The 13,438-nt window shown below is 56.0% G+C and overlaps 1 protein-coding gene across 2 annotated transcripts in view; it reads right to left on the bottom strand.

The window, feature by feature from the left end:
* The window catches only part of KCND3 (potassium voltage-gated channel subfamily D member 3), a 137,891-nt gene extending 125,073 nt beyond the window's left edge, over positions 1–12,818 (bottom strand). For both annotated transcript variants that reach the window (XM_036343864.1, XM_036343865.1), the window contains exons 1-2: positions 12,332–12,818; positions 6,118–7,292 (exon numbers count right to left, since the gene is read on the bottom strand). In XM_036343864.1, coding sequence (XP_036199757.1) covers positions 6,118–7,223 — 1,106 coding nt within the window. In that variant the 5' untranslated portion in view covers positions 7,224–7,292; positions 12,332–12,818. The remainder of the gene's footprint in view (positions 1–6,117; positions 7,293–12,331) is intronic.
* Positions 12,819–13,438: the final 620 nt, after the last annotated feature.

Here is a 13,438-nt window from a genome sequence, read left to right as displayed (position 1 = left end):
TCTCTTGCTGAGATTACTGTGATAGTGTCTCTTCTATAATGTATTCACTACCCAGGACCTGGAGTGATCCTTTAAAAATATAAGTGACATCTATTCAAAACTTTCCAGTAGCTGCCCATCCTAAGATGATAAAAGCCCCAGGGCGAAGTCCTTGCTTGGACCATGAGCGCCCTTCATGAGCTGCTTTCCCCGTGACTCCCGTTACCTGCCCCTGCTCTTGGGGCTCCACCATGAGAACCTTCTTGCTATTCCGAGAGGAGCACTCCAAGGCCCCTCCTGCCCAATGGCCTTTACATTCTCGGTTCCCCAAGCTACCCAGGACCTGGAGTGACTCCAGTCCTTCTACGAACCAGTCCTCACCCACAGTCCTTCAGGTCTCTGCTCACGTATCACCTTATCTGAGAGATGCATCTTGACCCAACACAAAATAGCAACTGTCCCTGCCCTACACCCTCCCACGCTCAGCACTGCCATTCGGCACATCACACTCTATTTTTCTCTGCAGCACAACTTACTGCCCCGTGGGAAGTATTTATTTATCAATTTGCTGCCTGGTCTCCTCTATAGAATGTAAGCTCCACAAGATAAGGGACTCTCTGTTCTCTGCTGCTGTGTATCCAGTGCCTAGTAGCTACTCAATAAATATCTGCTCACTAAGGAAGTAAATGGAGGGATACTTCATGTGTCGGGGGCGGGGCTTGTCTATGGGTCCCTTTCTGTTCCTTCCAGGCCCCCAAGTCTACAGTGGGGAACATGGCCAAGGAGCCAAAATAGTGAAAGACAAAATTTAAACGTCCCTTGCAAGAAAGTGCCAATCCTGCTAAGGCTGACCTCAGAACCAGAGAATGCCCTGTGTGGCCTCCCACCTCTGTCCTGCCTGCGAATGTCCTGTCTAGCTAACATATGGATAGAACTTTCACTGGTTCTTACAATGGCCAGAAGTTGGTTAGCAAATGTGTAAGCTGGGGCACAAACTGGCTTGGTTGAAGAGATGTTTACTGAGGCTTACTGCCCTGTGCTATGTATGGATCATACATGATCTTTGGAACAGAGGTCTACCTCTATCACATCGTGGGGAAAGACAGATAAACAGATAAAGTTAATAAAATGTGGCAATTGACAAGACAGAGATATTCAAGGGCTATCATGGGGGGCAAGGGAAGGGGTACCCGTCTTCTGGAAGGCAGGGAAGGCCTCCTAGAGGGCTGAGGTTTGAAGGAGGGTGGGAGTTAGGCAGACACAGGGCAGGAAGAGCATGAGCAGAGGCCTCTGAACCTTGGTCCACTGCTCGTCCCGCCCTCCCTTGTTTTGGTTCAAAGGAAGAGAACTGAGTCTCATCCCATTAATTTTGTCTGTACCTTACACTGGGCTGATGTGCAACCCAAGGGCCTGTGTATTCTTAGAGCTACCATGCTGACTGGCACACAGTGGGCACTCAGTACATTTCAAATAAATGAATGACTCCTTTTTGGGGATGCAGGTCTGCACCCGCTCTTAGGAGCTTTTTAGCACCAGAGAACTTAAGAAAAGTCAAACCAAGAAAAGACATCGAGGCCAATCATTCCCAGTAAGTGCACTCGATCACATGCCCTGGGCAGGGACCCTCCACCATCCAGGCGGAAATTACTGACCAGTGTCCTGGGCCCAGGCACTTGGGAACTGGGACGAGAGTCGGGGGCACCCAGAGACTGGATGAAGATGCAGCCGGAATTTTAGGGATTGAAGGGTTAACACAAACAGATCTCAGAGCTCGATCAAGTACCCTGTTCTGTGCTGCGCCTGCATTGATCTCCCAGGCTTGGCTCCCCTCTCCCAAAACCTCAGGCAAGCCCCCTCCAGGATTACGTTTCAAAGGGAAATGCAAATCACCCGGAGGCTGCTTCATGCTTGGAAGAAGTAAAAATTGATTCTGCTGTCGTTAAAGTGATTTTTGGACACTGTCGAAGCTCTCTCATCATGGGGCATGTGGTGGCAGAGGCTGCTGGTCACAATTACATAACCAAGCCAACCAGCAGCACTGGGCATCTCACCAGGAGCGACACTGCCCCTTGCCCTTCCCAACACGCCTTCCCCTCCCAAAGATAGCCAAGAGGACCACATCCCATCCGGGCCTGGAGCTGGGCCCGGAGCTGGCCCTCGATGGCCCTGGTGGATGCCCGCTCACAAGGCTTCCCCCGGCCCGGATGCGGCGCCCCCAGGGCTTCACCCACAGACGGACTCAGGCACCAGGCCAATTGTCATCCCAAGCAAAGTCAAACAAAGTTAAGAAGGAAAATCGGCTTTGAAAAAGCCTGCGATATATAATACATTCCCAAACTAATTCCCCAAATAAGATGAGTTGGTCTTATTTAATATTGGGAGTTCTGCATTATCCCTTCCCTCTGTTAACGGAGATAAATGAGGATTTACTCTATTTATAACATCAATTATGAGCACAGAAATTAATCCTTTAATAGGGCATTTGGGAGCTCAACTGTCAAGGGGGCAGAAGGGAAGCGTGGGCTGGGTGCAGGCGTCTCCCCCCAGCACCGGAGGCTTCAGAGGAAGGCCACCCTGGGGCCTGGGTGGTGGTGGAGCTGTTGTTCTGTATGTTTAAGATATTTTGAGATATTAAATAAACGGGAATAATCGGCTCCAGGAGATCCCTCCCCGGAAGACACCTGAGTCACTCATCAGCGAGTCCTGGGAAAGCAGGCAGAGAGGCAGCCTGAGCCAGGAAGAGCCACCTCCTCCATGGGCACATGGCCCTCGGCCTGCCGGTCAGGCCTGCTCTGAGGAGCTGAAGATGGTCTCTCCAGACGGGAAACAGGAGCCCAGGGAGAGATTAGGGTGAGGAGGGCTGGGAGACAGGTGTCTGCTAGGAGCTCTTAGAAGCAACCAGAGAGAATGTGGCATGTGGCAGAATACTGGCCTTTGATATTCCACAGCCCCCAGTGACAGCAGAGAGTAAAAAACAGACAAGCTTTCTGGAATGGTCCACAGGCCTACAGCTAGCCAGTGGATGTGCTCGGGACAGAAACCAGCCAGGGCAGATAAAGGCTTCCAGGGTTGAGTCAGTAAGATCTCCGATAAGGGCCAGAAGACCTCCTCGATGCCACAGAGCATCTCAGGGGATAGGCCAGACTCCAGGTGAAGGCTGCTCTCCTCTCTCCCAGGGGGCCAGGCCTGGGGCAGAGCACAGACCTAGGGTCCACCTAGAGAGAGGACAGGCAGGTCTGGAAGGCACTGAGAATAGTAGACCAAGCAAATGGAAAAGGCGCCCCATTCACATCGACTTATTCCTTAAAAAGCATCTTGCCAAGCACCTGCTATGTCTAGCCAAGCAGTGAGCCTGGTGATGGTTCCAACTGCAACTCAGGTCACAGTCAAAGCAGCTCGATCCAGCACTGGATGACGGCGACCAGGGTGGAGGGGAAGGAGAACACTGCTTACAAGGTTAAGGAAGATGCTACTTTCTTGCCCACTAGCTTCTCCTCCTAGATATATATTTTAAAAATTTTTTATTGATTTCAGAGAGGAAGGGAGAGGGAGAGAGAGAGACAGAAACATCAATGATGAAAGAGAATCATTGATTGGCTGCCTCCTGCACACACACACTGGGGATTGAGCCTGCAACCAGGGCATGTGCCCTGACCGGAAGTCAAACCATGACCTCCTGGTTCATAGGCCTATGCTCAACCACTGAGCCACACCAGCCAGGCCCTCCTAGACAGTTGGATGCATGAGGGAAGGAAGGGTGTGCAGCCCACAGTCAGGGAAAGCATGATTCTCCCATGGAGGTACCCTTCCCTTCCTCTTTGCCTTCACTCTCTGGCACAGGCTTCTTGCTCTCTCCCAAGACAGTAAATGAGGCCAAGACTATCCATCCCTGACAATGGACTTGCCCTTTGACCTACAGGGCGAAGGCTACAGAAAATAATGGTCTGCCGGGCGGCAATAGAATGCTGGGATTTTCTATGAAAGCAGCATTCATTGGAAGGCAGTATTTTGACTTGCCAGAAAGAACTGTTTAATTTATAAAATCCCTGTGTGCCTAGAGCAGTGCCTGCCATGTAGTACTCACTGCACCAATACTTTCACGAATCGAGATACAACCAGAATAAAAAAAGTAATAACTCCGAAGGTCTGATTCCCACCCATGGGCCCTGATGGCATGGAAACAAGTGGTGGTGAGTGAAAGGAGAAAGGGCACTGGATGGAGGCAGCCAGACTGGTATTTAAAAATAAGCTCCGGCCGTTATCAGCTATGTGACTCCAGAAACATACTTAACCTCTCTGATCCTCACCTTCTGCATCTTCAAATAATCTTTCCTACCTTGCAAGGCTGTTGTGAAGACTTAAAGAGATAATATATGCAAAGTGCTCAGCACACAGCTGACAGATAGTAGACACACACATGCTGCTACCCTAATAATAAAAAGTAATAGGAGGTGGCCACTGAAGCAGCCACTGGTGTCCCCTGAAACAATCCCATTTTAGCGCTCACTGCCCTCCATCTGCCCTGTCTTCTCCCCACGGCAGTCTGAGATATCACTCTGGTGTCATGAGGCCCCTCAAAGGGCACGTGAGGGCACTAGGCAGTCAGAGCCACATCAGAAGCACAGCCAGGCAGCTCCTGGCCACGGACGAGGTCTCCCATGTGACGGGATGGCCAGGGTCAGCCTGGAAGGACAAAGATGCCTGCTTCTTCTGACACAGGGCACGCATGCTCTCTGGCCCATTTGATCCCTAATATCCCATCAGACCCGAGCGCCCACATCTGCTACCGGAGCCAAGAAACACAAGGTCAGATGAGCAGACATTCTTACCCGTTCTGGGTGGGAACAGTGTTTGAAGAAGAGTGTGTGGCAGAGTGGGAGGAGGGGCAGGACGACCTCTGTCAGACAGACAAGAGGTAAAGGGAATGCCCCACCCAAAGTGGCCTTCACAGATTGACAATGACACCCCTTGCTCGCCCCCTTGCTACTCCCTCCGATGTGGCAGAGTGACAAATGTAATCACCTGTTCAGTCATTCCCAAGAAGCACGCCCAGCACTACAGAAAAACCCACACCAGCGGCCACAGGGTTTCAGCCACGAAAAATCAAATCACCAGGACGCCACCAAACGAATTGTCAAAGACCAAATAAAAAGTTTCATGAATTCTCCACCAGCAATATAATGCTTCCTGGCCTAAACAAATATAGACCCAGCACATGAATTGTGAAGGGGGTTTGTATTAGCCTCCGTGACTTGCAACGGCTGAAGCAGAAACCCTAAGAAATACAGGTCTCCCTAAAGCTGCCTTCATTGACCCTAATCCTGTTAGAGGGGAAATTGTACTCTCCTTCCTGAGCCCCCTTTTTCTTCTCCTTCTTCACATCCCAGGACCATAAATACTTTTCTGTGACCTCGGTTGGAGAGGGGACCTCTGGGAGGTGGAAGAGACAGAGTCACCGGCGACCGTGCTGAGCGTCCTTGCCCCTCCCTTTGACAATACTGCCGCTTCTGTGTCTGACCACGATTCCTTCGGACAACCTCACAATCGCCCAGGTAGCCAGGCCATCCCATCACAGAGGCGGGCTGAGAAAGCAAGGCTGCTCCTCCTTCAGCGAGGAAGAACTACGGAACCTTGGGCATCTGGGGTAGCAGAAAGGACAAGTGAGGCAAAAGGGAAGTCAGCCTGCAAATACGCTACAAACAAATGCTGGGAGGGTCCGAAAAGAGTGCTGCCGGTGTCTTCCGTTAATGCAAGTATGTCCCCTCCTGGTGATACTCACCAAACCCTCACAGCCTTTTCCTCCCCACGGGCTGCACTGTTTCTCTTCTTTATAAGCACAGATGTAAATAAAATGCAGCCATTGCCTCCCCACCCCCCAACACACAGAATGCATGGTCGAAAAAAGAAACGGTGACTTAACTTTCTAAGTTTTATAAAATACACCTACAGAACACTCAATTCGGAGCAAGCCACTGCCCCCAAACGAATCAGTCATGTGCTTTCCCCTTGTGATCAGGCAACTTTCCTTGTCACACATGTTGGATACACCTCTCCATCCTCTCTGCCAACCCTGACACCATCCAGGGCTACGCCGCCCCATTGCCACGGCCCTGCTCCAGGCCGCCAGCACCCACTTACCCCAGTGTCGTCATGGTGACAATGGTGTACCAAAAGGAGGCAGGGATGCTTGTGAACTTGCTGGCAGAGGAGCCCTTCTCGGCGTAGAACATCACAGTGGCGAAGATGATGATGGCCATGGTGAGGGAGAAGAGGAGAAAGCCGAGTTCGGAGGCACAGCTCTTGAGCGTGTAGCCCAGGATCCGCAGGCCCTGCGAGTGTCTGGAGAACTTGAAGATCCGGAAGACGCGGAAGACCCGCAGCGTGACGAAGGCGCCCGACACGTCCTCGTTGTTGGTCATGACCAGGCCGATGTAGTAGGGCATGATGGCTACCACGTCGATGATGCTCATCACGCTGCGGATGAAGCGGTAGCGGCTGGGCGCGGCGAAGAGCCGGAGGAGGTACTCCACGGTGAAGATCATGACACACGCCGTGTCCAGGCAGAAGAAGGCCACCGAGTAGCGCTCGCCACACGGCAGCTCCTTGCTCCCGGGCACCGTGCCGCACGGCACCGTCTCCACCACGTTGGTGATGACCGAGACGGCGATGAAGAAGCCAGTCACGTAGTAGAAGACCAAGGCCATTGTGCTGGTGTGCGGGTTCTCGAAGGCGCGCCACATGGTCTGGCGGAAGCTGAGCGAGGGCATGGACTCCTGGTTGTTCTCCGAGTCGAGGTCGTCCTGCAGCCGCTCGGCGTTCTCCCGCTTGCGGTCCTTGTACTCCTCGTAGCAGCAGTCGCCGATGATCTCGGGGAGGATGCCGTAGAAGGCCAGCTCGTCGTCGTAGGCCGAGATGCACTCGTAGCGCGGGTAGTGCAGCTTCCCGGTGCGGTAGAAGTTGAGCACGCAGCGGAACACCTCGGGGTCCCGGTCAAAGAAGTACTCCTTGGTGTCCTCGTTGAAGAAGAACTCCTTCTCCGTGCTGCCCAGCAGCGTGTCTGGGTAGCGCTCCAGTGTGGTCCGCCAGGTCTCGAACCTTCGCCCGCTCACGTTGAGCACGATCAGCTCGTCCTGACGCTTGTTCTTGTCGGTCGGGGCCAGGGGCATGGGGCAGTTGGCCACTGGCATCCACCCGATGGCCGCAGCCCTCGCAAAAGGCAGCCAGGCTGCCACTCCCGCCGCCATGGTGACTCCAGCGCCGGGGCGGCCACCGCGCAGACTGTGCACACCAGCTTGGACTCAGTGCAGTGACCCCTGGGAGACAGGAGGAGAGAGGAGAGAGCCAGGTGAGTCCTGATGGGCAAGCAGGTGGGACGTGGGACTCTGGGAAGGGTCACTGGTGAGGGATACAGCAAACGTCTTAAAAGCAAATGAATGAAATGGAAATGACCACCCGAGAGAGGACAGTTCTGTCCTCCGTGGGGAGTGCACCTAGCACGGGGGTGCGGCGTGTGGATCACCAGATGTTGCCGCCTGCCTGACAAATTGTCAAGTTCCGAGAGGGCTCAGAGCATGTGGAGGGAACGCCTCTTTTGCAGGAAGATGGGGGGAGACCCGGGAAATAATCAGCTCTGAAAGGTTATGGCCTTCTTGCGAATTCAAATCGGGAGAGGGTAAATGAGTTCTCATTAAACGAATTTCAAAGTGGAATAAACATGCTAATTTTTATTTCTCTCTTCACCCACCAGGGCAATCAGGAATGGGGTGTGGATGAAGGAACTCAGGGGAACACTTTCTTTCCACTCCTCGCTGGTGAGGAGGCTGGGGTTGCCCAGCCTGGAATGTTCTGTGAGATGGCCGGTGACTACGGCAGGCTCAGGGCTCGGTGGAGCTCTGTCCCCAAGTCCAATGGAGAAGGCTGCCCCCACGGGAGTGTTACTCTCTGAGACACCCAGCCACCTAGTGTCCAATCGCGACCCTCAGAACCACGACAGGAAGATGGGACAGGCTCTGAGGCTGGGCAGGGGCCCCTCCCCTCCTGTGAAGGACTCTGCGATTCTTCATTCACCTGCCTCGCATGCACTGCCCCTCTCCCTCCCAGAGGAAGCTGATCCACGCTCACTGCCATCTCCAGATTCCTCGCCTCCCGTCTCCATCTGCCCACCATCCTTAGCTCCCATGGGTTATATAACAATACTCTTCCCCATGCCAGCCTCTGTCACCTGGCCCTACCCGGCCCTAGGCAGTTCCTGGTCTCCGCCCCCACCGCTCTCGGACCACACTGTGCACGCCCCTCCCCACCCCCTGCCTGCACGGAGGGAACAATGGCCGGGAGAATTATATTTGGCTTTAGGAAACAGTTTTACCTTCCCAGATCTGGCTTTTTAAAGACAACAGTGAGATGGCTCTGCAATCCCCAAATGTACACCATCTGTGGATAGCCATGTGGTGACACAGAAACACACGTAACATGACGGGAAACTGTTTGGGGTTAACACACTCGTGTTCACGAATCCTAAATCGATCACTCAGAACCAATCCTTACTCAGAATTATTGGGGCCCTCTGGAATGCAGTTGGTTTGATTCTGTGTTTAAAGAAATGAGGATGCCCTAGCCAGTTTGGCTCAATGGATAGAGCGTCGGCCTGAAGGGTCCCAGGTTTGAGTCCGGTCAAGGGCACATGCCCTGTTGCGGGCTCAGTCCCCAGTGGGGGGTGTGCAGGAGGCAGCCGATCAAGGATTCTCTCTCATCATTGATGTTCCTATCTCTCTCTCTCTCCCTCTCCCTTCCTCTCTGAAATCAATAGAAAAGTATTAATAAATAAAGTGGGGTTTTTTTAAAAAAAGAAAGAAATGAGGCAGAGGTGAGCCTTATCATGGGATCTGAGCTCCATCTCTCCTTGTCAAACCCTCTTCCTTCTCCTGACTCCCAGCTCTAGGCTTTTCAGGTCTGTACCTCCTCTCACTCCTGGGCTGCCACTGGCCTTTCCCACCGGGTGCCCCGGAACAGGAGAGGCTTAGCTGGGTCTCCCTACTTGCAAGAAGCTGCTCTTCTCCCTTTACTCTCAGCATCCCTGACCCCAGGCCTGTCACCTTGGCCTCCTTCCTCATTGCTCCACCCAAAGAGTCGCCAAATAATGAGACCACGGCTCTGACTGCCCGCATGAAGGTCCCAGTCCCTTCAGGCCTCCTTCCCCCTGGCCTGCTTGTCTTCACCCCCACCCGCACCGTTTCTCCTGTTCCCCAGAAATCCATGCTGCTCGGTCATCTCCCTAAGCCTTGCTCTGATGGCCGTACCCCACAGCTTCCAAAATCAAATTCAAACTGGGCCCAGCACTGCAGCACTCCCACAGCCGGCTCCTGGCTTACCATTCCTGCCCCGGGTAACATGCGCCCATTCCCTCCAGCAGTGAGATCTCAGACGGCTCATGCACAGACCTGTGGGGATCTGTCTCTGGACATGCTCCCTTCCTCCTCTTGGCAACATCCTCCCCCTCCAGCCCTTTTAGATTCCCACCTGGCCTTCACCCTCACTGTGGTGCCCCCCACCTCGCCCACCATGAAATTCTCTCCTCCTGTGGGCTCCCATACGGTGTTGCCCCTCATCTCTAGCACCCGTTCCCTCTGGCCTGGATTACAGATGCTTCTCGTGTCTTCTTAGCAATCATGGCTCACAGTAATTGGGCAGTTACTGCAGGCCAGGCACGGCCCTGTCTCCTCTGGACTCTCTCGTGCCTTCCCCACAGCAGCATGGGAAGAATCTAATATGCACTGGTCGGGAAGGGGGGACAGGGACCCCACCTTAGCAGTCTGAGCCTGCAATGGCGCTAATTGCTTCTCTGGGTCCCCCTGTGAGAAGAACAGCAGCGGAGGTTCCCTGAGGCCTGCTGGTGCCGGGCACAGTGCCACATGCCGGCATGGACCATCTCAACTGGCCCCGCCAACAACCCGAGGGGCAGACACCACCGTTGCCCCCATTTTGCAGATGAGGAAGACGAAGCATGAGGAGCTGTACGAGGTGATGTAGGAAGTGGGCAGAGAGCTTTAAACCCAGGCATTCTCAACACGGAGTCAAGGGCTTGGCCAGGCCACTGCCCTGCTTCCCCACGCCCCTTCTCCCCCACCACAGGGCAAAGGCCATGATGCCTCCAGTGTTACTTGACAACCAGGAGGGGGCACAAGCCCTGACCCCTAGTAAAAGGTACTAAAAAAAGGAGCAATTACCCCACTGCTACTTTCTGCGTGTGTGTGTGTGTGTGTGTGTGTGTGTGTGTGTGTGTGTGTTGTGTGTTGTGGGGGGAACATGCAGGTTTTGGAAGGGGAGGAAAAGTCCCACCGGATACCATGCCTGCAGCCACCCCAGCCATGCCTCCACACAAGCCTGCAGACATGGCCGGCTGAAGCAGGGCTTCCGGTGGCTCTCACTGCAGCGTGGGCCCCCTGATGGGCACCGACACCTCCTGGAGCCGACCTGGGTATGAATTCCTGCAACAGGCACAACAGTGCGGCCCCATTTCCAGCCAATGGCACTGCGCATGCCTAAATGCCGGGGTTTTACTAGGACGTGGACGCCTTACAGATGAAAACTCTGAAGCTATTTTTGTTTTTGGCAGAGGAGTTTGACAGTGGGAAAGGTGGGGGTGGGGGCAGCCGGGAAAAAGACATTTAAACAGGTGAGTGCTGAAATGACAAAGGCAGAAAATCCTGCAAAAGGGAAACACCCCCCCCCCCCCCAGCTGTAAAAAGTCCTCTCCGTTAGACAGCTCCTGCTTGGGAGGGAGAGGGCCCAAAGTGGGCAAAGTGGCCAGACGGCCTGTCCTGGGCATTGGCGCCTAACCTGAGCACAGGCTCAAGGCAGCGGAAAAGTCGCATCGCCAAGGCCTGCCCTTCAGTGACCTCGGCAGAGTGCGGAGGTGCAGAGCCCCTGTAAACTTTTACTTCTCACAAATGGATATCATATCGCTGAGCCCAGAATGAGGCCAGTCTGGGGGAGGGGAGGGTCCTGACAATCCAGGGGGCTTTCTCCTGTGCCCACAGGGTTTGGGCCGGCAGGGTGCCAACTGACAGGGTGCCAAGCTGGGGACCCTTGGGGTACAGGCCTGGGATACCCACCCAGGTCCTCTTCTCCCACAGGGCCACTCCTAGGCTGACCGCAGCACTTTCCTGAACTCGCTCCTTTTTTTTCCAGCCTCAACAGCAAAAGGGAGCAAGCTACTAATCTTTCGTCCTCTGGGGGTCTCTTGTGCGCTTGCATTTTGCTCATTCAAGTAGTGACAAGGGAAAATAAACATATCCATTCCTGACCATGTGCCAGCATTTCCACATGGGGAAATGCACAGATGCTTTGCATGGAGTTCCTGCACGCCCAGGCCCCCTTTCTGCAGAACTAAAACACCCAAGTACCCTTCAAGTGACAGTAAATACAGCGTACATTTAACCATCACGTACATTCACGCAAAATGCCAACACGCACCGTACAGCAACCCTTGCCGGATCTCATAAACAGATCGCTTTGTGCCCCGGATCCTGAGGAAGTTCAGACACCCTCTCTCAAGAAATACAGCGGAGCCTTTGCTATAAGATTCCAGGTCCGGAACCTCCGCCTGTTGCTGACATGTCACGGCTGCCCGGGATAAAAAAAAAAAAAAAAAAAAAAGCAGGACATCTTGGACTTGATTCAAATGTCAACACTAAGCAAGTGCAGGAATTCAGTTGATTCCAGGTAACTTCTCTACCCAGATCTTTCCGCACCCTGTCCGTCCCCAGTGTAAACACCACACAAAGTGAGTCTGTCTACCCCCTCCCAGGGGCGCTGGCCTCCTGCGGTCCCTTGGCGGCCTTTCCCCCCAGAGCTCGCAGGGTAAAAGCGGCGGAGTGGGGACCAGAGGTGCGGGCCCCAGCCTCCGGTAGGCACCCGCCGGCTGGAGAACTTTGAGAAGCGCCCCAAACTGCTCCCTGCTTCCGACCTCGGCCATTTCTCTGCTCTTCTCACAAAGAAGGGGTGCCGAGCAAGCCGTCGCCACCTGCCGCCGGATCCCAGGGCGCTGCCTCTGGCACCCCTGAGGGAAGGCAGGCCAATGGAAAGAGGGCAGAGGTTCACACCCCCACCCCCAATCGCCCATCGCCTCGCTGAGCTGCCCGGAGGTGGATCCGCAGCCCGAGGGAACAGAAGCCTCGGGCCGGCTGCCTGCTCCCCCGCGGCGCCGGCCCCACCCCCCATCCTTCCGGCGCCCCAGCGCCCACCCGCCCGGGCTCGAGTGGGAGGGTGCCGCGTGGGCAGCAGGAGCAACAGGCGTGGGAGCCGCGCTCCGTACACTTCCAGGCTCCGGGAGGCTCGGTCGCGTCCCTCTTACCTTCGACGAAGCCAGCCCGGCCCCGGCCCCGCGCCCTGCGAGCGCGAGGAAGCTCCGGCTGGGGGGCCGCGGAGGCGCCGAGCGCCCAGCAGCCGGGGAGCGCCCAGCAGCTGCCTCCTCGCCAGTGAAGTCTCGCTCCCTCCCTCGCTCAGTCCGTTCACGTCCCTCAGTCCGCGGGGCCCTCCCTCCCCCGCCGCCCCAGCCCCGGCTCAGCAGCGCGTCCCCTCCTGCCTCGCCAGTCGGCTCGGCTCGCTCGCGGGCTCGCGGGCTCGCTCCCTGCCCCCGCCGCTGCCGGCGCCGCGCGAGCGGAGCCGGCGGGCCACGGGCTGCCTGGCGAGGTCCCTCTCCCAAAGGGAGAGGCGGTGAGGGCGCGGCGCGGGCGGGGCGGAGAGGACAGTCGGGGGAGGCTGCGAGACTGCGCCCTGGGCTCCCTACCGATCCCTGCCGGCGAGCGGCTGGGGAGCGCGGGCCCCCAGGCAGCGGAGGGAGAGACGCCGAGCGCCCAGGCTCGCAGCGAAGGGTGCCCAGGGCGAGGGCGTGAGGGGGAGTGACTCCCCCTGCACGAGGGTGTGTGTGTGCGCGCGTGTGCGTGTGTGTGTGTGTGTGTGTGTGTGTGTGTGTGTAGAGGGGCGCGCGCGTGAGCGGGGTTGGGGGGTGGGGAGACGAGGCAGAGCCTGATGCGTCTCCCCCGCGAGTGGAGGAATCCTAGGGTGTGCCTGGAGGTGGCGGAGTGTGCCCGCGAGGGTGGGCACGGGGGTGAGCGTGGCGAGGTGAGTGCGGCTTGGGTGGGGGTTGAGCAGGGAGTGGGCGCTGGAGGCGTGTTTGTAGGGAGAGGTGGCCGGGAGAGCCTGTGTGTGCGCGCACGGGGTGTGTGGGGACCGAGCTGCGTGTCTGTTTCTCGCCGACTGTCCACCCGACACCAGCCCCTGCTTTTGGCGAGCCCGGCCACCTGGTGAAGTGAAACCCGCCACCGCGCAAGCTCTCCGGCTGGCTGCGCCTCAGCTCCAGGTGCTGGCTCTGGGCAGGTCCCAGGGGTGGGGTGGGGGGAGGACACACACCCTGCCCTGACCCCGCATAAGAGCTGCTCTCCTCCTGGAGCGCGAGGGG

The sequence above is a fragment of the Myotis myotis genome, unplaced genomic scaffold (assembly GCF_014108235.1).
Source record: "Myotis myotis isolate mMyoMyo1 unplaced genomic scaffold, mMyoMyo1.p scaffold_m19_p_18, whole genome shotgun sequence".
Taxonomy (NCBI): Eukaryota; Metazoa; Chordata; class Mammalia; order Chiroptera; family Vespertilionidae; genus Myotis; species Myotis myotis.
This window is presented reverse-complemented; position numbering and strand designations above follow the sequence as displayed.